The sequence below is a fragment of the Manihot esculenta genome, chromosome 1 (genome assembly GCF_001659605.2).
Source record: "Manihot esculenta cultivar AM560-2 chromosome 1, M.esculenta_v8, whole genome shotgun sequence".
In the NCBI taxonomy this organism is placed as follows: Eukaryota; Viridiplantae; Streptophyta; class Magnoliopsida; order Malpighiales; family Euphorbiaceae; genus Manihot; species Manihot esculenta.
The window spans coordinates 31,191,774-31,213,866 of record NC_035161.2 but is presented as its reverse complement, the minus strand read 5'-3'; the positions used below and the strand labels follow the sequence as shown (position 1 = coordinate 31,213,866).

General features: G+C 30.9%; 5 protein-coding genes across 6 annotated transcripts; 4 read left to right on the top strand and 1 right to left on the bottom strand.

Moving 5' to 3' along the window:
- Positions 1-1,101: 1,101 nt before the first annotated feature.
- On the top strand, positions 1,102-2,248 carry LOC110620857. The gene is made up of 2 exons (XM_021764793.2): positions 1,102-1,468; positions 1,766-2,248. Exons 1-2 carry the CDS (start codon positions 1,210-1,212, stop codon positions 1,918-1,920), a joined length of 414 nt encoding a protein of 137 aa, XP_021620485.1. The 5' UTR covers positions 1,102-1,209; the 3' UTR covers positions 1,921-2,248.
- A 1,049-nt stretch (positions 2,249-3,297) lies between these two features.
- Positions 3,298-4,056, bottom strand: LOC110628099. Its single transcript, XM_021774596.2, has one exon. It carries the CDS (start codon positions 3,999-4,001, stop codon positions 3,543-3,545), a length of 459 nt encoding a protein of 152 aa, XP_021630288.1. The 5' UTR covers positions 4,002-4,056; the 3' UTR covers positions 3,298-3,542.
- A 4,005-nt stretch (positions 4,057-8,061) lies between these two features.
- LOC110619793 (protein PIN-LIKES 2) lies at positions 8,062-11,993 on the top strand. Its single transcript, XM_043957422.1, has 3 exons — positions 8,062-9,784; positions 11,740-11,829; positions 11,947-11,993. Exon 1 carries the CDS (start codon positions 8,422-8,424, stop codon positions 9,781-9,783), a length of 1,362 nt encoding a protein of 453 aa, XP_043813357.1. The 5' UTR covers positions 8,062-8,421; the 3' UTR covers position 9,784; positions 11,740-11,829; positions 11,947-11,993.
- Positions 11,326-15,733, top strand: LOC110613921. Of its 2 annotated transcripts, none has more exons than XM_021755348.2 (7): positions 11,326-11,390; positions 11,752-11,829; positions 11,947-12,009; positions 12,093-12,140; positions 12,255-12,308; positions 15,201-15,258; positions 15,376-15,733. In XM_021755348.2, exons 2-7 carry the CDS (start codon positions 11,758-11,760, stop codon positions 15,417-15,419), a joined length of 339 nt encoding a protein of 112 aa, XP_021611040.1. In that variant the 5' UTR covers positions 11,326-11,390; positions 11,752-11,757; the 3' UTR covers positions 15,420-15,733. The 2 variants fall into 2 exon arrangements, with proteins under 2 accessions (XP_021611040.1, XP_021611034.1); XM_021755342.2 differs by having other exon boundaries at positions 11,339-11,390; positions 11,740-11,829.
- Positions 15,734-20,754: 5,021 nt separating this feature from the next.
- On the top strand, positions 20,755-21,410 carry LOC110609877. Its single transcript, XM_021749711.2, has 2 exons — positions 20,755-21,025; positions 21,104-21,410. The coding sequence occupies exons 1-2, from the start codon at positions 20,914-20,916 to the stop codon at positions 21,367-21,369; spliced, it is 378 nt and encodes a 125-aa protein (XP_021605403.1). The 5' UTR covers positions 20,755-20,913; the 3' UTR covers positions 21,370-21,410.
- The last annotated feature ends 683 nt before the right edge of the window (positions 21,411-22,093 follow it).

Here is a 22,093-nt window from a genome sequence, read left to right as displayed (position 1 = left end):
ATCCGCGACGGTCAAGGCAATTGGATTCATGGTTTCGTTGCTCATTTTGGAAATCGAGAATTCTCAGTGCTGAAATCAAGGCAATTTATGAGGATATTCTTCTAGCAAGAGAGTTGCATGTGCAGCATCTTGTGCTAGAGAGTGATAGCAAAATGGCCATTGATATGCTTACCGGAAAGGTTTAGATTTCCAACAAGTTGCTTGATGATATTTCTACTTTTAAGAGGCTCATAAAACCATATTGGAATTTCTCCTTTAATCACTCCTATAGAGAGGCCAATCACCGTGCAGATTGGTTAGCCAAGAAGACACCATATTTTTCGAATAGTGTAAAATCCTTAAATACTACACTTTTGGATCTACTGCTTCAACTCTTATATGATGCTGTTGGCCTGGCTAATTTTTACAATAGCACTTAGAGCTTCGGAGCTCTTACCTTTTTAACCAAAAAAAAAAACTCAGTTTCTCCCTAATGTCTATGAATTTAAGGCATATTTAAATTCTTCATTTGCATGAATATGCTCTACCCCGTCTCTAAGAAAATTTTGTATACCGAAAAATGTTGAAGAAGCACCATAGCTACGGATCCCTTGTTCAAGAAATAGTTTTGAAGCAAACAAACTCGCCGCCTGAGTTATTATCTCGGTGACATTGTTAGTAGGCATGATATGAGTTCTATTATATACTTGAACAAGAGGTTCAAGCCAGTTATGGTAAATATCAAATTACTATATGGAAAAACTGAATACCAAATTACTAATAGCCCTTTGATGATGACTTGTTAAAATAATTATTTATTTTATATTTAATATTAATTATTTAAATATGAAATATGAAAATAATCAGATAATAATACATTTATAAAAAAAAAAAATTTAACTTAATGTAATCGAACTTTTTATTGTGAAAATTTCAGGAGAGCTTCATGCACAATTAAGCTAAAAAATTTGCAAATTAGCAAATTAGGAGCTAATTTATAATTCATGTGTCCAGTAAACTAATTAAAAATAAAAAAAGCAAAAGCTTTAAAAATTGATAATAATTAAAAATGGGCGCAAATTAGCAAATAAACCTCAACTTATTTCGCAGTGGCACTACGCCCACCTTGTCCGTTATTGTTAGTTGTTAGCGCCGTCACCATCCATCATCATCCAATTTCTGTCTCCTGGTATTCCATTCTATTTTTCACCCATCGTGCAAGGAAGGGATATGGCCTTCACTATATCCGACTGTGGACTTAGTCGCTTATCCATATTTAATCGGTACGAATCGTTTTCTCCCCAATTCCTCCACCGGAGACCCACCTTGATTCCGAGCACACAATCGCCAAGATTGCCTGTGATTCAGTGCTCATTAACAAATTCCACCGGGGGCAAAACCCTTAAAACATGCAAGAACTGCAAAACCCAATTCGACCCTTCTCTCAATCACCCTAGCGCTTGTCGATTCCATACTGCCCATTTTGGAGGTAACTCGAATCCAAATTGACTCATAATTTCTTGTAGCATGTGTTTAGGGATTCTTTAATCACTGCTTTCTTCTCCATGCAAGTAACTATTAATTGAAGTCTCGAGTTTGAAGAGTGATTGGTTGAATACAAATTGCAGTATACTTGAATTCATAGAGCTAGTGATCCGAGTTGGGTTGAATTTGTTTAATGGTTTGTTTCCAGGACAAAGAATATCTTGTAGATGTATTGTTGCTTTACATAGACCATGTTTACTAAAGTTTGTACCTTTTGCTTGTAATTTACCTTTTTTTAAAGGAGAAACAAAGAGGAAGTTTGAGAGTGTTTACTCTGGAGGCACTATGGATACTCCTGACTCTGGCAGAGTTTTTCAATATTGGCATTGCTGCGGATCTGAAGATCCTTTTGACCCTGGATGTACTGCTGCACCTCACTCCTCCTATGATGAATGATGTGGTTGACAATCTTTTTTCTTCAAACAATACCGGTTTCTGTTATTTGGTATGAAATTCTTGATTCTTACTGCTAAGTGCTTTCTATATGTAAAGGCTCAATTGTATTCTGCTGTCACAAAGGAATACTGCTGGAGGACATGTACTTTAGCCAGAGATATTTTATTATCTTTTTCTGGAAATAACTGCCTTTAACCAGTAGGAAGCAGTCATTTCTTTTTTCTTTTGCCCCTAATCATGTTTGTTATCTATCCCATGACTCAATTGACAGGCAGAAATTTTCAGGTCATGCCACTAATTATAATAAAATCAGATTAAAACCCGTCTCAAATTTTCTTCTATGTTCTTTCAAGCTTGCACGATTCATCTACCGCTAACTTTTCTACTTGGTATTTGAGCATAAAAACTTATCAGATTCAACAACTGCATAATTTCGTTACAGATTTTGTTGCACATTTTACAGTGATGAGTTTTAGGCTCAAGAATTTTGTATGACCGAGATATGATGCTTAGCTGTAGATGCTAGTAGGAGATCTGTTGCTATGTTTGTATAAATTGCAAGAAGCACATGACAAATTAAAAGTAATGCTTTCAGTTTATATTTTATTTTGTGAAATAATTTTCACTTGCACTAGTTTCCTGCTTTGCGAATTCTTATGTACAGCAACTAGCCAGCTACCCTTTTCTTCTTTTTATTAAGAATTCATTTCATTGGTTTATTTTCCCCTTTGTGGTGGTATTTGTAACTTGCATTACCCACTTAATGTTCATCTTGAAGTCAAAACATTTTCTTACTCGAAATTCTCATGTGATGTGGCCACAGTACATTGAAGCCTTAAAATGCCAATATGCAATTGGCAATTCTCTTCTTTTTTGGCTCCATCCATAATGTTATAATGAACAAAAATATTTGAGATTGAAACTTAGTTCTGAAGTTCTAACTACTTCTCGGATTCTAGTAAATACAGTGTGAATAATACAATTGAAGAACAGAACAACTTTCTGTCTTTGGTACATAGACCCTGTCTTGAATTTCTTTTTCTTCTTTTTTGGAAAAAGAAAGGTAATGCAGAACATAATTGAAGAAGAGTGAGCAAGAAAGTGACATGTCATATTGAGATTGTGTGCGTTAAGAGTAAAAATAATGGCTAATATAACATCATTTTATCGGTTAGCTCCTGAACTTTTTTGATGTATGCGTTTCCAGTGCAAACTTGCCAATCAGAAATCTAAGATTTTTAAGCCCAGCTTCACCCCCTGGATGATTGTGAATGAAAGAGAAGAGCTTGCCTCCAAAAACCCATTTCAGAAAACGCGACTAGCAATTATCTGAATCAGGATATGGTTCCATGATTCTATCACGAGGCCCTGAACCAATAAACAAAGTCAACCAAATTGTATTTGGATCTTCAATATTTTGTATTTGCATTTAACTCTGACATAAACAAATACTACACGAAAGAAGAGAGAGAAAAAAAAAGACTTCTGAGTTAATCCAACCAAAACCAGGATTGAACCCAAATACACATCCTATACCGTACAAGTGCATTAATCAAAACCCCGCACTTGTCCTAAAAATAAAACAGAAACAGTATTTATGTAACATGAACTTCCACACTAGACTACAAATGAAGGGTTGAGATGGCTCCACTGGCCGCCTCCATGATCTGCATAGCAATCGTGGCCGTAGATAAAGGGACACTCATCATAACAAGCAGTAGCATCCCTAAAGCCAAACTAGGCCTAGTATTCATCAATTGCAATTGCACGAGTCCCACAAACTTGCAGATAAATTCGTCGTAGCGGGTATAGAATTGCTTCTCCCACTCCATCCACTCCGCCGGTGGCTGGTAATTTCTCTCTATCATCTTCATTTCATGTATGCGTTTCCTTAGCACTATCATGCTTTCGTCCACAAGCATTTCTCCATAAGAGTCTGGTCTTCTTCCAGCAGCCAAAGCAATGCCTGATCTGCTACACCTTTTCCTGTTCTGAAATTTCGTTTTCTGTGTGTGCGATTTTTTGTAAGGAAATGAGAGTGGAGGAAGCGCTGATGATGAGAAAAGGGAATTTAACTCCATTAATGAATCTAGAAAGAATTAAAACAAAGGATATGATGGAGAAATGGAGTTATGGCCTTGACAATTTATAGGGATGAAGCCCCCTGCCTTTTTCGAAGGTTGACGCACGTTGCTTTTACAGTTTTTTGTAGTTTATTTTTATGTAGAGCATTGCGTGTCAATTTCTAATTCGCCCGCAAGTAGGAATTGCAGCTAAGGTCGGTGCCACTGCCCATGTTTAACGGTCAATCTGTTCTAATAAAATAATCTATGATTCAATACTCCATGTGATTTCTTATTGCATACTTAGTATTTTGGTAGTGGAATATATATTTTATTTACAAAAAGTATGAAATGAATTTTTTAAATTGTATAATTAAATTTTATTTTTATTTTTTTAAAAATAAATTTATGTTCTCGGTTTAAATTAGTGATATTTTAATTTTTCTACTTAACTCTTCATTGATCAAATATTTCATAATATATACTAGTTAATTTAATTTATCTCTTTAAAAACTATAAATATGTTAATATTTATTTTCTTTTAACCTTTTTTTATCCCTTTATTTTCATACAAATGGTTCGTTTTCTGCTTTTTTTTTATTTTTTTTATTTTTTTATTCAAACAAAGTGATAAATATAAAAAAAATTGAGATAATCATCAGTGAGTATTAAACACTATTCTTAATTTAATTTTCAATCCATGTAAATAATACTCTCAATTATTAACCAATTATATATATTTAATAAGAGAAATTAATAATAAGACTAATTAATTAAGTTGACGACTGGACGTGACAAACAACCACAGGGAGCGGTCGGTTAGCATTATAATTAATAAGAAAGACACGTAGGAGTTTAAGATTAGGCGGTGTTTCCAAATCATCAGCTTTTATTTAATAAAATCAACCTTGTCCTCCTTCGCTGTATCCTTAATTGGTAAGAGTAATTGGCATTGTTTGCATAATTTTCTGTTGTTAATTATTGTTTATCTTTGACAACAACAAAAAATCCAAGGCTTAATCTGAAAAGCAAAATTACATGACACCACACACAACCAAAAATCTGTATAAAATATTATATAAAAGTGATAAAGATATGAAATAATGAAATTGTCAAAATTAACCACGGTTGAATTTTGCTAATAACAATCTAACTCACTTGGATTGGCTGAAAAATATTATTTAAATTTAAATTGAAATTTTATTATACTTATATAATTTAAATTTGGAAACTATTTATTTAATTAAATTTTATTTATGTTGAAATTTTATTTAATTAAATTTTATTTTAATATGGTGTGTTTGCCTTAGACAGTGCTCTATTCTGCCGTCTTTCATTTCGATCAAGGAAGGAAAACGCCTTGATTCTAGGACACGCCATAAGCATGTTCTTAATTTATCACCTTAAATTTAATCAACAGCATTTCGCAGCGTATACTGACGTGTTGGTTGCTTTTTCTAAATGATGATTACATAAATTGAACTCCACCTCACTGGGTTACACATGTCTTAATCGGAGGAAATTTTAATCTTAATCCTGTCTATTATAAATTCAAAATATAAAATAATAAATCTCATTATTTTTCATGAAGAGATTTATTTATTTATTTATTTATATTTTAAATTTATAATAAATTTGAGTCTAAATAAAATTTCCCCTAAATGAATAAAAAATATATAAATATTTTTTAAAAAATTATATAAAATAAAAAGAAGCTTAAAACAATTTTTTTTTAAGAAAATAATAAACTGAAAATTTGAGTCTATATGATAAAGGCCGCACAGTCGGAGATATGGAGGCATCACATATGATACTTCCCCTCCCCAAGGGCCATTTGCTTTTGCCATGTGACCCCAACTCTTCATTGCCCTAAGAAGGCACCATAAGATTCATCATGTTGTTTTATTTATTTATTTTACGGAAACTCCATACCTAAGAAAGAAATTTAATATCATTTAATTAAAATTCATCGATTAATATTATCTACTATAATTAAAGTTCAGACTTAAAATTTTATTGTTTAAAATAATTTTTATATTATTAAGTTTATGAAAATGCATTTTTCATTTTTTATAAAAAATAGTGAAAACTAGAAAAATATATTTACCTGTTAATAATAAGAAAATTATTTTCAAAATCAAAATATGAAAAATATTTTTAATTTTAGGAGTAAAAATAAATTAATACAAATTTTATTTAAAACTTAATTATTTTACATTTAAAAAATTTCATTATGTACTAATAATTTAATTTATAGTAATATAGTTATTTTTAAATATTTATTAAATTTTAGTCACAAAAGTATATATTATATATACTTTTACTATGAAAGAATTATTGTTTTTAATTTTTAATTTATTATTAAATTTATATATCATAAATAAAATAAATATTATTAAATTTATTTTTTTATTGAATTGAATAGAAAAAAATTATATATATATATAAACATAAAATTTTAATTTTTATTATTTCAAATTTTTATATAAAATTTTAAGAAAATTTACTTTTTAATCCCTGAGATTTAACATAATTAATACTTCTGTCCCTCTATTTTGGCGACCCAACACTTAAGTCCCTCACTTTCTTTTCTGTCCAAATTCGTAGTCCTTCCATCCAAAATAGCCGTTTGAGACACGTGAATTGACAAAATTAACTCTCACTAAAAATTCCGCTATTTCAAAATCTCAAAACCCAAACCCAAATACCTCTTCTTTTTCTTCTTCTTCTTCTTCTTCTTCTTGCCTCTTCTTCTTCTTCTTTTAAAATCACAAAACCCAAATCCAAATGCCTCTTCTTCTTCTTCTTTCTACCATTTCTGCGACTAGAAAAAATATGAAAGAGAAAAAAAATAAAAATTTCACATTGAGATAATGATATTTTTGGAAAAAATTATCACATCTCACCTTTGACTCTTTGATCAAACGGTTTAAATGGCCGGAAGGACTACGAATTTGGACGGAAGAGAAAGTGAGGGACTTAAGTGTTGGGTCGCCAAAATAGAGGGACAGAAGTGTTAATTATATTAAACTTCATGGACTAAAAAATAATTTTCCCAAAATTTTATAAGTATGAGAAAAAAATTTGAGTTTTATTACTGCTCCACCGGAAACCCTAGGAGTCTACAACTATGACAGACCCTACCTGCCTTTGAAACATGAAAACATGAAACCAGCTCAGTTCTGAAATTTCTTTCTGATTTCAAACTACCATTATTTGTTTCATTATTTTAAAGTCATTCTCATTTTATAATCCATTCTTTTTTTATTTATTGAGAAAAAAAACATATTTTTATAATTTATTCCTATATTTTCTCCAAATTAAAAGAAAAATAGAAAGTTTTAAAAATTATATCACCTTTTGAAATAATTAGGATCAAATTGTCATTTTACTATTTAAAAAAATCTATAACATAATAAACCCTATTTTATTAGGCATTTTAATATTTTATTTATTAAATATAAATTTATCTGTTATGTTTTTAAAAAAAATCTTATAATCAACCTAAGTAAAAATATTGTAGTAATACTGATATCACATTTTAGTAATATTTTTAAAATTAAAAATTATTATTTGAAGGAGAAAGAAAGAATATTATAGAAAAATAAAAGATCACAATGAGTTTAATTTTTTTTAAATAGAAAAGTGTGGATGATATTATAATTTTTATCATGGGGACTTGTTCACAAAAATAATTTATTCCACTATTTATTCCACTAAAATCTACTTTTAAAAAAAATAATTATATTATCTGATAAATTAAAGAGCGAACCGATCCCAGTATCCTTTATTATTAAGGTTTTTTTAATTAAATACATAAATATTATCTCTAAAATTAAATTTTAAATATATTTCAATATTTAAAATATTTATTAGACTTTCATAAAACTAATTTAATGATAAATAGATTTGAATAAATAATTTACCTCTCAATTTTCTATTTTCGTTTAAAAAAAAACATTTATCCGGGTAGAATCAATTTTCACCCGTAGTGGTTAGCATTCATCATTTTCACGTGGATTGTCAAATATGATACGGTTTTGCGGAAAGCCACATCTACCCACCGGCTACCCTTACGATTGAAATAAGAAGAAAAAATAAATGCTAGTAGAGAAACTTTTCCATCATCGAGATCTTAAAATCTCAACTCAAAAGTGATTTTGTTTATTATTCTTTTCCAGTGAAACCCACATCTAACTTTTTCCTTTTTCCTTTTTCGTCTTCTTTAATTTAGTTTCATGTTCCTAGGATCTGTTCCTCAGTAAACTTGTCCTGGGATTTTCTTTTAAAGATTGCATCATCATTACCAATCTTTTTCTTGAGCTTTTCAGTTTCTTGCTTTTCTTGATATGATATTATAAGACTTCGTTAACTTCTCACGCTGCTTCGTTTTTCACTCGGTAAAATGCAATCACAGAGCTGCAGAGAGTGAATAAAAATGGAGGAATCTATTTTATTTGCCTTCCATAAAGAGATAAAATCTGGAGAACATGTGGTGTCTGCTATATTGCCTCTGTTGAAACTAATCACCCTTACACTTTTTGGTTTAATTCTTACCAAAGTCCATCTCGTCCATAAAGATACATTCAAGCAGCTTAGCAAGCTTGTTTTTGCTCTGTTCTTGCCTTGCTTGATATTCACTTATCTTGGTCCATCCATTACTCTCCATAAAATTGTACGGTGGTGGTTCATTCCTGTTAATGTAATCATTAGTACTACAATTGGTTGCGTACTGGGATATTTGGTGGCGTTGATATGCCGGCCACCGGAGGAACTCTTTCGGTTCACAATTATTATGACTGCATTTGGAAACACAGGTAATCTCCCAATCGCAATAGTTACATCAGTGTGTCATAGTACTGATAATCCATTTGGAAGTGAATGTTCTGAGAATGGCATCGCTTATGCATCATTTTCGCAATGGGTTTCTGTTATTCTTGTTTACACACTTGTTTATCATATGATGGAACCGCCATTGGAGTACTATGAGATCGATAATGAAGAGGGAGAGATTAAGGAAGTGCCTGTCAGTAACAGCATGCCGCTCCTTGTGGAAGCTGAGTGGCCAGGAATGGAAAATCAAGAAACTGAACATAGCAAGACACCATTGATTGCAAGGCTCTTCAATAGCATATCGGGTATTTCAGAAAGAAATGTTCCTGATTTTGATACAATAGAAGAGGCCGCCAAAGATGAGAGAAGTGAAAGCAACCCCACATCGATTAGGTGCTTGGGAGAGCCTAGGATGGTTAGAAAGATTAGAATTGTTGCTGAGCGAACCCCAATCCGCCACATTCTTCAGCCTCCAACTATTGCTTCTTTGCTGGCTATTATCATCGGAGTGATTCCTGCTGTAAAAAAGATAGTATATAATCCTGATGGTCCACTTGAATTTATAACAGACAGTTTAAGTATCATGTCCGAGGCAATGGTGCCATCAGTTATGCTTATTCTCGGAGGGATGCTTGCTGAAGGACCAGATCAGTCGAAACTTGGGATTCGAACAACAATTGGGATTATTGTTGCAAGGCTATTGGTGCTTCCTGTAATTGGAATTGGAGTCATCTACTTAGCTGATAAATGGAATATTTTAATCTCTGAGGACGACAGAATGTTCAGGTTTGTGCTTCTGCTGCAATACGCAACACCAAGCGCCATTTTGCTGGGAGCCATAGCAAGCTTGAGAGGTTATGCAGTTAAAGAGGCTTCAGCACTTCTCTTCTGGCAACACGCCTGCGCTGTGGTCTCACTTTCAGTATACATGATTGTCTTCTTTGATCTGCTTTTTTCATACATCTAAGGTTTTTCCCCGAACTTCCTGCTTAATGTTTCTCAGAATTCATTTCTGCTCTAGGAAGATTTGATCCTCTTTCAGTAGACTAAGCTTGCAATAAAGGAAATCCATGGATTATTGCTGCAAGGTATTAAAAGATAATACTAATAGATACTATTTTTGAATCTTCTCAAGTCTTCTGCAGTAGGTTCAAACTCCGTAATGTGTTTTCTTGCTCAAATTTGACAGTTTACCATTAGTTGTTTTTTTGTTTGTTGGGCTTTTGATGAGGAAAGAATTGTTTTTCATTGATTTTATTTTTATAAAGATTCCATTTTATTTAATTAATTAGCTTTAATTGCGATTAACATGAATCTCATCCATAAAATTTCCTTCCTAATATTGTTTAAGTGTTGTGTCATTATCCCTTAATTAAATGAACATTGAATAATGAAACTCAAATTGGAAAGGAAAATTAGAAAAGAAGAAAATATAAATTTTCTGCGAATGACAGTTCTTTATACCTGCGTTTTGGTTGGTTTCATAAAGCTGTTTTTCCTTTTTCTAATTTTAAGAAGGAAAAGCCAATTTATTTGAATGGAAAAAATTATTTTAAAAACACTGATTTTTTCAGCAAATATATATAAAACCAAATAAAATACTGACGCAAAAAACCATTTTTGTTTCCTTTGTTTTTGAAATATTTCTTTTACCAACCATTTCCAAATGGAAAAGTTAGTTTTCTTTTCTTTAAAAAAATTGCCACCTAAGTCTATCTAAAAGGGTTTAAAATGTAGTTTCAAAATAATAATAAAAAAATTACTTGTCTCTTTCTTAAATAGCAGTAATTAACAGTAATTATATTAAAATTTACTAAGCATTTAACATAAAATCAGCTAAAATTAACTATTAATTAACAACAATATTTATCAACTACAAAGTTATTAGTTGCATCAACTATTAAACTAAACATACTTTAAAAATTTTATTTAAAAAATATAACTTGTTTTTATAATAGAAATTTAATTAAATTTGATTAAATTCTAATAGTGTTAAATAATTTATATAGCTAAATTAAAATTCAAAATAGCCTAAGGTTTGATGAAAATTACAATTATACCTTTTAATTGAAAAAAAATAATTGAATGTTTGGGGTCTCGATATGTTGATAAAGTAGCTGTATGATTAAATTTGTTATCCGAAGAAGTAAATGTAAATTTGAGGAATTAGGTTATTGCAAATAGAGGCTAAATTAGAATAAAAAATAAAACGTGGTGAATTAAATTCAATTAATTATAATTTAACAATAAAACTTAATGAAGTATTTTATTAAAAAAAATAAACAATAAATTTCAATAAAAGAAACATTTTATTAATAAAATAAAACTTTTAGAGATTAAATTATCTCTCAATAGATGAAAATCAGAGCATCCAGTCACTGACATCAAACAGCAGCACTAAGTTTCTAACATAGTCCTTGTTGTACGCGACTTTTTCTCGTTTCGTCAGATTCAGATCCCCACCTCCAACTCCAGGGGCCACAGCTTTAGATTTTATATCTGAAAAAAAAAATTCTGAAAAACACATCTCTCTCTTCAAATTTCAGTTTCTTTCTTTGGGAACTTTGATCCGAGGTATGGAGCTGTATTCAATGTCGATTGCTGAATGTGTTCCGTTTATTGATGATCTTGATCTGTTTATTTTTCTCTTTTACTTAATTATGTTCATATATCATGTTTGGAGTGGGGAATTTTGGTGTTCATTTGATTTAGATCTAACAGAAGCTTAGCTCTGGAAGATTAATTTAAGAGAATTCAATGATTAATCGCATATATAAATGGCTAATTAATCACGTCATTTATGGATTTTGTTCCTTGAGGAGGCGAAGGAGAAAATTTTTATTACCAGGAATTTATTGGTTAATTATTGTTTGCGTGCTTATATTGTAATTTGTAACGAATTTAAATTACTTGTTTTGGCTAGGAACTGTTGTAGGACATAATGTCAGGTATGGAGGGTGTCAAAGAGCAAGAGCAGGTGGATGGAAGTTCCATGCCCCCATCTAAAGAGGAGGTTCTGATTTACTTAAACATGTTTAATGCAGACCTGGTATCAAATGCTTAGGTAGCTTTCTTACCTATTCAACGGTTCTTACTGTTGCAGCAATTTGTATCTGTGTGTTTTGTTTAGGAAGAAGTTGTGAAGAAAAAATATGGAGGCATCATGCCCAAGAAACCACCACTCATTTCTAAGGTGATTTTTTAAGAATTCACTAGAGACATATGAGTATTAACATCTTTGCTGGTTTCCATTGTAAGCTTTGATTTTCTTGTCAGGATAATGAACGAGCTTACTTTGATTCTGCTGATTGGGCACTTGGAAAGGTATTGCTATTGATCTGTTATTTACTTTAGATGGACAAGTTTTGGGGGACTTCTCATCGAATGATTACATACTATAATCTCATGTGTATATATGCATTTTGCCAATAATGACAGCATGGTGGTGAGAAACCTAAAGGTCCTCTTGAAGCTCTTCGGCCAAAATTACAGGTATTAATTTAAAATCCCATTTTCTGTTCCTTCCTTTCTGTCCCTTGTCGTCTAGATTTCTGAATTTCATTTTGCTTGCTCTACCCATTCTTTATTTCAATTGATCATACATAGTGGAAATTGTTATGGCTATTTGGTGGATTGATTATACTGTTATTTTATTTGAGTTCTGGTTAGTAGTACATGCTGAAACTCTTTTTATGCAATTATTATTCAAGAATTGTGTAAAAGAAGAATGGAAGGACTAATCCTTATGAGTAAGTAGTATAGGGGGAAAATGTGCATCGGTTTAAAGAAAATCAGAAGAGAAATAACAAAATTTCAAATGTCCCAAAACCCTGGAAAGGATCAAGTGAATTCAGGCTCAACTCAAACGAAGATGACAACCAAGATATTAATGTATTTGGCTATTTCTGACATTATTCAAGTTCCCTGTCTGGCTGCTCTCGTTCTACAAAATTTATAATGGACAATGTGGGAACAATCCCATCGTCCACTAAATCTAAACTCCCTTGGCTGCATGTTAATCACTGTGCTTGGCATTTGCCAGTGTATATTATAAGTCACACACATGCCAAAGGTTTTTGCTTGGATCACAACAGGCAGCGAAAAAGGTGCTTAGAAATAGAATCTGATCACTTCCTAAATCATCATTCAATGAATTTTTTTGTAACTAAGGTTACTGTCTCACAAGAAGCAGTCAAGCAGATAAAAGGGTAGTTTATGAAGCAAAGATAAGAGGGTGAAATTTGTGTTCTGTAGGAAGGGGAGAAAATTTACATCGAGGATGGTACATTAAGATATCTAGTTCTGTTTTGCATGTTTATTTGGTATGAACTTTTCTTTATTACATCTAGTGGATATCGTGATAGATTATGGACCTCCCCCCTATTTTTGAGTGGGATCTGGTGGATACATGAGGGAATTAAGATTGAGAAATAATATGTTCAGCAGGAAGTAGATCATTATTGATGAGAATAGTTATGGTATTTAGGAACTCTTATCTTCTTGGTTATGTGGCAGCTTGGTACTCTTGAGATTCTATAGATCCATCTTGGAACTATGTTTAGATGTTAATATTTTTTTTTTAAATTCTTTTATTGGTGTTGTTTTGTATGGTACCTTCACACTGGATATAATAGCTGTTTTCAGCTTCTCTGATCTCCCAACAAGTTATTATCTGGTGAGGTAGATGTTGAAATAAATGAGTTAATTTTTGTTAATTATGGGGATTATTTCTGGGTTTGCATTCAAAAGTAACCAACTAGCTATATTAGTGGAAATGAGATTTTGAAAGCTAAAAGTTTTATATGAAGTAGCAGCTTCAATTACTTATGAAGTTAACAAAGGTGGTTTTTTTACATTTGTGTTTTTGAAATCATGGAGGCTGCTTTGGAAAATAAGGGTTCATGAGAACTAGGTCAGTTCTTTGCTAAGATGAGATGTGACAACCACAGGAGAATTATTGTGCATATAGAAACTATTTGAATGCTTTGATACAAATGATAATGAATAAGGCTGTGGATAGCTTGTTCTAGTAAATGCTCTTAACCCATTATATTCTAAAGCCAAATTTTACGACGTGGAGAACTTAAACCAATTTACCTTGTTTTATCAATTTTTTAACATTATATTTAACCTAGTGTCAGACAAAAACTTCAAGAAAAATAATGATGACGTGGTACACTGAGATCTACAACCAGAAGAGGATGTTGGAAGAAATGCCTCTATCAAACATTTAACATTATAAATCTGTTGTAACCTTCAACATTCAAACTCCATGCTATTGCAACCTTCATTATATACAGTACCCTACAGTACACAAGTTGAAAACCTGAACTGCTAATTGATCCTTTTATTCAGCTTCAATTTTCGCTAGTAAAATGAAGGCTTCAGAATGTGTGTGCGCGCGTGTATGTGTACAATGATCTTAATTGATATAATATACCGTATTGTGATCCCAAATAGCATTTCATTTAATTCTACCCTCTACTTATCCAGTACCTGGAAAAGTATCATATGCTGTATCCACATTTGTCCCGCGAACCAAAGCAAACTACGAACTAGGTAACACTTTTGGCCTTCTTTTAACATTACATGTAACCTAGTGTTGATAATAATAATAATAATAATAATAATAGTAATGATGGCAATAATGATGTGGTATATACAAGGTTGTCTTCCTCTGGGATCCACAACTGAGAGGATGTTGGTAGTAATTCTCCTATTTTTCATTAGAGTTGTTTGTATTAAATTATTTGTGCGATAGATGAATAGAGGGATTCACTTCAATACTAGGTGTGTTGTAGTTCAGTTGAATTTGAACCTGAGTTGATGATTTTAGCTAAGGTTGCCATTCATCCATTCAGTTTTGTGCTTAATTCCTGGTTGTACTGGAAAGAGACTTCTGGGCTTATGTTGGATGCTTATGTCCCACTACTCCTGGTTTGATCTGGAAGCAGTAGGATGAACCTGAAATGTGCGCAGTTGAAAGGCATTGCATTACTGCAGGATCCTAAATCTTTTGTAGTTACTATTTTGTAAGCTCTTTTGTCAAGCCATTTAATTTATATCAAATTTGGATAAGTGAGATTTTTTCGTCTTATATATTTTTCTTAGTACCAGCAGTGGACAACATTAACCCTTTTGCTTACTACCTTGTGTTCTTTAGTTCTAAAATATAATTCTTTTGCTGGCCTTAAAACAAGACAGTAGGATGGCAACCTGACCGTGCATTCCATCTCTGCCCTTTACATGAAGTATTACTATTGATGCAATACTAATTTGTTTTTGCAGTGCATTGTTTAGTTTCTTCAGTATGTGTGTGACCTATAATCTAATTTTTTCTGGATGCTTATTTTCCTTTTATGTTCTTGGCTTGTTTTGTGCTAGCCTACACAACAGCAGACACGATACCGAAAGTCTCCATATGCCCCTGCAGATGGTGAAGGTATGTCGACTCCCTGTTTCTCAACTCAAAAGCTGTTCGCCTGAAATGTGCATATGATCAATTTTGTGATGTTTTCTCAGAAATAGATGGAACTTACTCATCATTGTAATCATGCAGATACAGGAAGCTCGCCATCAGAGGATGCACCAGCAAATGAATGAGAAATTACTATTGGCCCTTTGATCTAGCAAGGAATTCTGATTGTTATTCACCTAGGCAGTGGGTAATTTTCTGTTGTTTCGGGCAAATAAAGTTTGTATATTGCCGAAGGGAACAAAATGACACATTTCATGAGTTGAGTGTACAATTTGTGTAATGGTAATTCACATTACACGATTCAAACAACTTTACCAGTCGTGAAATACGGCTAGGCTAGATCAAGATATCCACCATGCTTATTCATGGCTGTGTTGCTCGAGGAACAATAGACGCCATTTTCCATCCAAAGTACCTCTTTTTTGCTGATGATGCCAAATCAATTGCTCTTACCACTGAAACGGTATGGGTTCTTTGTATTTGCTGGTGAGCATGTGAGCCAAGCTGACTGCATTATTAGGTTTCTAGATGAGCTAATGTGCGCAGAAAATACATAAATCATTCAATCTTCGCATTATTGCAGCCTGAGGGTTGAATATTTAAAAATTAAAATAAACTCTACATTATAAAAACCAAAATCAATAATTTTCAAAAAAAAAAAATCTATAATTCCAGGCATGTTACCTTATAGTGGATATTTTTATTTTATCCGATGTCAGTATCTGGAGAAACGGACCAATTTTGGACCTATTTAATTTGTCTAATGCACTGAAAAAATTTATCTTTTAGATATTTATTTCTTTTCACCAAACATTACATAATTTTTTTAAAAAAAATAACATTTGAAAAAAAATTTACTAATTAATCTTTTTATTAATTTTATTTTTAAATATTTTATTATTTAATTTTTATAATTTTTAAAAAATTATTAATTAATTTTTTAAATTTTTAAAAAATATATTAATAAAATATTTTTATATTAAATATTATAGATTTTTTATAATATTTAACGGTTAAAATTAAAATTAATTAATTAATTTTTTAAAATATCAGAAATATTTTAATATATTTTTTAAAATTAAAAAGTTAATTAATAAATTTTTTATATTATAAAACTTAAATAATAATTTTTTTTAAATATTTAGAGAAGGTAACGGGTGAGGCATTTATAAAAATTATTCTATTCAAACCTATTTCATAAATTATATTTGAATTTACTTTAAATCTAATTAATTATATTAAATTACTTGAATCCAATACTATTACTCAGTAAAAAAGAAAGGTTTTTCTTTACTTTTATCATTTTTAATTTAATAATTTACATAACTTATAATTTAAAAACTTAATGTATATTTCAAAATTTTAATAATTAAATAAAATATTTAAAATTTCATTTATTTCATGTATAAAAAATACAAAAAATATGTTTAATTATTTATTTATAAAAAGCTACCACCTAATATGCAAAAATGGAACCAGATAGGAGTATTATTTATAAAACTTGAGCCTGTCTTAAATCACTTTATATACTATTCAAACTAGTCTTATTAGTATTTGATCCCATCAAATATCTGCAATAATCTGAACAGCTAAATATATATTTAAAAAAAAAAAATTTTTTGAGCATATATATTCTGTATAAAACCTTGATGTCTAAATTAACAGTATTTAATAATTATTTATTAATTAATTTCTTAATATATTGCTCTTTAAATATGTATTAAAAAATAACAATTTATTAGTTTCAAAATTATTTGAATAATGGAGAAATATAAAAGAAGGGTGTAAGAAAAAATTAATATTAAAATTTATTATTTCAACTATGTTAAATACAGAAAGAATCATATATCTATCCGTATGGGATTTGGAGATTGTGTTAAGTGAGACGATTCAAACATAAATAATAATAATAATAATAATAATAGAAATTAATTATCTAATTAGGGGTAAATTACGTAATTATACGAATTTGCATAATTAACATATATGATATATATTGTTTCCTATACAGACTTATCTTATTTTCTTAGAATATGATTGTTTTCTTTTTCTCTCCTTTGTAAATATATCTATGTATATCTCTTTTCCGGAAAAAAAAATATACAACTAAATCATTCACAGATTTCATCGTTCAATATGGTATCAGAGCAATTTTGATCCTGAAAGAATTGCTTCCCGAATTTCATATTTTGAAACCACCACTATAGCTTACCATCTGTAATATTGTATTTTGTATTCCCCAACACCATTATTGTTCAGCCACCATCTGCGTTTCCATTTTTTCCTTTCCACCAAATCATTGTCCAAACACTATTCTGGACCTAAATAGCTGAGACCAACCCCATTGTTCCAGCTCTACGGAACAACCAAACACCACCTATTATCATTAACCAAGACAGTTCTGCATTCCCCACCAGTGTTATATTTAATAAAACCAACTACCCATTATGGTCACAAATCATGGAGATGTGCATTGGCTCTCGTAATAAGGTTGAATATCTCACTGGATAAGTGAAAAAGCCACCACCCGAAGATCTTAGTTACGCAATATGGATCACCGAAAATTACAAAGTGAAAAGTTGACTTATTGATTCAATGGATTCATTGCTGATGCAGCGGTTCATTCGTCTTTCCACAGCCAAGGAAATTTGGAAAGCTGTAGCAAAGACCTTCTATGACGAATCAGATAAGACTTGTCTCTTTGAATTGAATCAGAAATTCTTCTCCACCACACAGAATGGTAGACCATTATCCACATATTATAATGAACTTGTTGCTATTTTCTAGGAAATGGATCACAGGATGGCCTCTCAGGAAGAAACCGTCGAAGCGGTGGTCCAATTGCATTCCGCAATGGCTAGGCTTCGAGTCCATATTTTTTTAAGTGGGCTTGATCCTGAGTTTGATCACATTCGTAGAAAAATCCTTTGGAAGGACCCCAAACTTAATTTAGAAAGTACTTATGCATATGTACGAAGAGGATACCAACAAAGACAGACGATGGGAGGTTCTCGACCTATCCTTGAAAGCTCTGTTATGGTAGCCAAACGAATTTAGTAAGGACCATCATCTGGCTCAATAAAAACTCAACGTGTCAAGTCTAATAATTTGGTCTGTAGTTATTGTGGCGAGACAGGGCATTCAAAACAAAGATGCTATGAAATCATAGGCTATCCTGAATGGTGGGACTTCACAAAAAAACTAAGGAAGAAGGTTACGGGAACGCCTATGATGGCAGCCACAACAAAGATCTAACAAAATATGGAAAACAAATCATAACCCACAGCTAACGTTATCCACCCAGAGCAGTTACATGTGACCTTAGATGTGTCCTTTCGTGAATCAGAACCATACATGTTGAGTCACACCTCCTTCTCTTCAGGGGGGGAGCTTTAGTGAAGAGAATGTGCCAGAAGAAAACATGACAGATTTCTTAGAACTAGAGGAAGTAAGTGAAAGTTTTCAGCATAACAGTCAGTAAGGTCTCCCTAAAAGATGTGATGAAAATTTATTAGTTCCTTCTGAAAAATTACAAATACCAATGTCTGCTGAAAAATCACAAACATCTGAAGAGTTACCCATGATAACACCATTGACCAAAGAATCAACTCAGAATGTACTGGACACCAACATTTCTACTCAGAATACCTTATCCGATCCAAAATGGACAAAGGTTGTAATTGAGATTGCACAAAATCCTATACAACACGATCGCACCAAACATGTTGAAGTTGATCGGTATTTCATCAAGGAAAGCTAGACTAAAAGATTATACAGTTTCCGTTTATCAAGTCAGAAGACCAGTTAGCTGATAAACTCACAAAAGCAGTATCATGAAAGATATTTCATGATATGGTTGACAAGTTGGGCATGATAGATATCCATGCTCTAACTTGAGGGGGAGTGTTAGAATGAATTGTCTAATTAGAAATAAATTATGTAATTATAGGAATTTACATAATTAATAGATCTGATATATATTATTTATTGTACAGACGTATCTTGTTTTCTTAGAATAGGATTACTTCATTTTTCTCTCATCATTTTGTGTTGTAAATATATCTATATATATCCTCCTTTCCGAAGAAAAATACACAACAACTGAATCAGATTCCATCATATTATAATAATAATAATAATAATAATAATAATTTAATTAAACAAAATTATGCTGGAAGCTTTTCCTAATTATAGTGTAGGTGTTAATGTTTGTTAATCACTCATCTAACCTTCTTTAATTAACTTTTCAAAAAAAAAAAGAAAAGAAAAGAATGAAAACTTATCTTCTGTCATTCATATATATTATTTTCTTCATTTATATTTATATTAACATAAAATACCAATTCTAGCGTAGCCTTCTTTGAAAACAATTGTGTCCCTTGTAGCTCAATTAGGTAATAAACTATTTAGATTATCTAAACTAATAATAATTTAAGATAAGATTATTATCCTATCCAGAAGATTCAATCGGATGCCAGGCTCACATAACTTTAATTTTATTATATTCAAATCCTGTATTATTAAATATGCAAATAAATAACTCATAAATTAAATTTTTGTCTATTAATGTTTGATTAATTATTTATTAGTATATTTTTAGAAGATAGACTACTAGCCAAAGCTTGAAACTTCCATATTCTGTTGTATGGATAACAACTAAATCTTAAATTATTACTTCATCTTATGCCATATGAAACTTTGACGGCATGAAATTCTTTTATGCCTTTTCAACTTACAGTCCTCAACAGCAGGCTAGATAAGAAATTTGGTTATTTCATCCTCTTGAGATCTTGGAGTATAATTGTAATAATGTTTGTAAAGATCAGTTTTGTCTGGCTGTTATTATTGTGATGGTTCAGAACAGTAAGAGTATTTGTTAGGTGGGGTGGTCAAACAGTAAAAGTAAATTTGACTAAAGATTCACAATCGTTGGCTTGTAAATATCTTTTTATTTAATAAAATTTTATTAATACAATTAATATTTTTACTTTCAAAAACAAATTTTAACAGGATAATATTTAATTTTAATATTTTATCTTATTCTTTTTATGTTTATTAGTGGTACAATAATTATTTTAATAATTTTTCTTTCAATATTATCCTATTATTTTCGTTACTTTTTATTAATTATTTTATTTTTAATAAAAAATTAATTTAAAAAATCAGACGACAAACACACGTAATTATGAACTATTAAAGTCAACGGCAAAAGGGGTTAAATTGAAATAAGCACATGAAGAATACAAGTAAATAAAGATGTCATAAAAAGTTCCCGAAATTTCTTTTTAAGAAAAGAATGGGTAGTGGATCCTCAGATATTTCGTTGCCGTCTCTGCAAAATTTTATTTATTAATTCATCTATTTTGGACGTTTCATACTTTGCTCAAATTTTGGTTTTTTGCTATATTATATATATATTGAAATGGGATAGCTTCTATATTGTGTTCAACTAAACAGAGAACCTGCCTATCGCCAGCCATGTATACAAGACAGACCATCACGAAATAAGCTGATTTTTGCAGCTGCAGCACAGACAGATCACCAACATACATTATAATCACCACAACTCGCTAAAAGAAGCTCGTGGGTTGGCTTTGTTACTGACGATTTATAACCGTAATGGCTTCTTCTCCAGCTTCTTGCTCAGCTCTAATCAAGCCTGCTTCTCTCAAGCTGATGATTAGTCCTCGTCAAGCCTTTCAAGTTAAAGCCCTAAGCTTTAGAGATGAAGGTAAATAATTATAACCCTGCAGCCGCCACCTTTGATGATATATAACTAATATATGGATTTTTTTATGGACTTGTTCAGGGAGCTTGAGTGAAGCGAATTTGAGGGTTCTGAGAGAGAGGATACAGGAAATTAAGATGAAGGAAAGACTTGAGAGGTGTTGTAGATGTGAAGTTGGATGGAATTGTTCATCTGGATATAATTACAAGCTGAAGAAACAAGTGGGTTTAGGTCAGTTGTTTGAGATTGTAAGATTGGTTTGTACAACTGTTGGTTTCACCTGTGTTACTGGTTCTTTGATCCTTGTTATTGTTTCTCTCATAGTTCACTTGAATCCATCATCATGATTATTTTTACAGATTAATCCAATTGTAAAGATTAGCATATAATTATCGGTTATTAAATTATTTTTAAATTTTTTTTCATAAGCAAACTTATCCAAAACTAAGAACATTATATAACATATAAAAGACAATTTTGCTAATTACTGATTTTGTTTTGTTTTATTTTATTTTTGTAATAGAAAAATCCAGTGATGGATGCATATTGTCCCATGCTGTGGGTTTATTTGACCTAACCTTAATATAATCCTGATGAACAAATTTGTAATGATGAATTATTTAAATTGAACAAAATTTTGTCCTTTTCGTTGTCTTATTGTACTAATTTATTCAAAATAATTTTTCTCTAAAAATTAATTTAAAATAAATAATATTAAATAAAGTCTTAACAAATAAAAATATAATGAAATTAGTTTAATTCATGAAAATGATAATTATATATCAAAAAGTATTTTATGAGTATTTATCTTATTAATACACATTATTTAGAGAAATAATTTAATTTCAATGACTACAAATATATATCGGTATTGAAAAAAAAAAAGAGAGTAGATGCCAATCACTCCAAAAGAAGTGACGTAATTAGTCGGTAGATTTCAATCTTTCCAACCGGTGGTCAAATAAATTATAAAGTTTACTTTTAAATCTAAATAAATACTGACATGATATTGTTTAATAAAAAATTAAGTTTTATAATTTTAAAACATTTTTAAAAAAAGTACTAATTGAT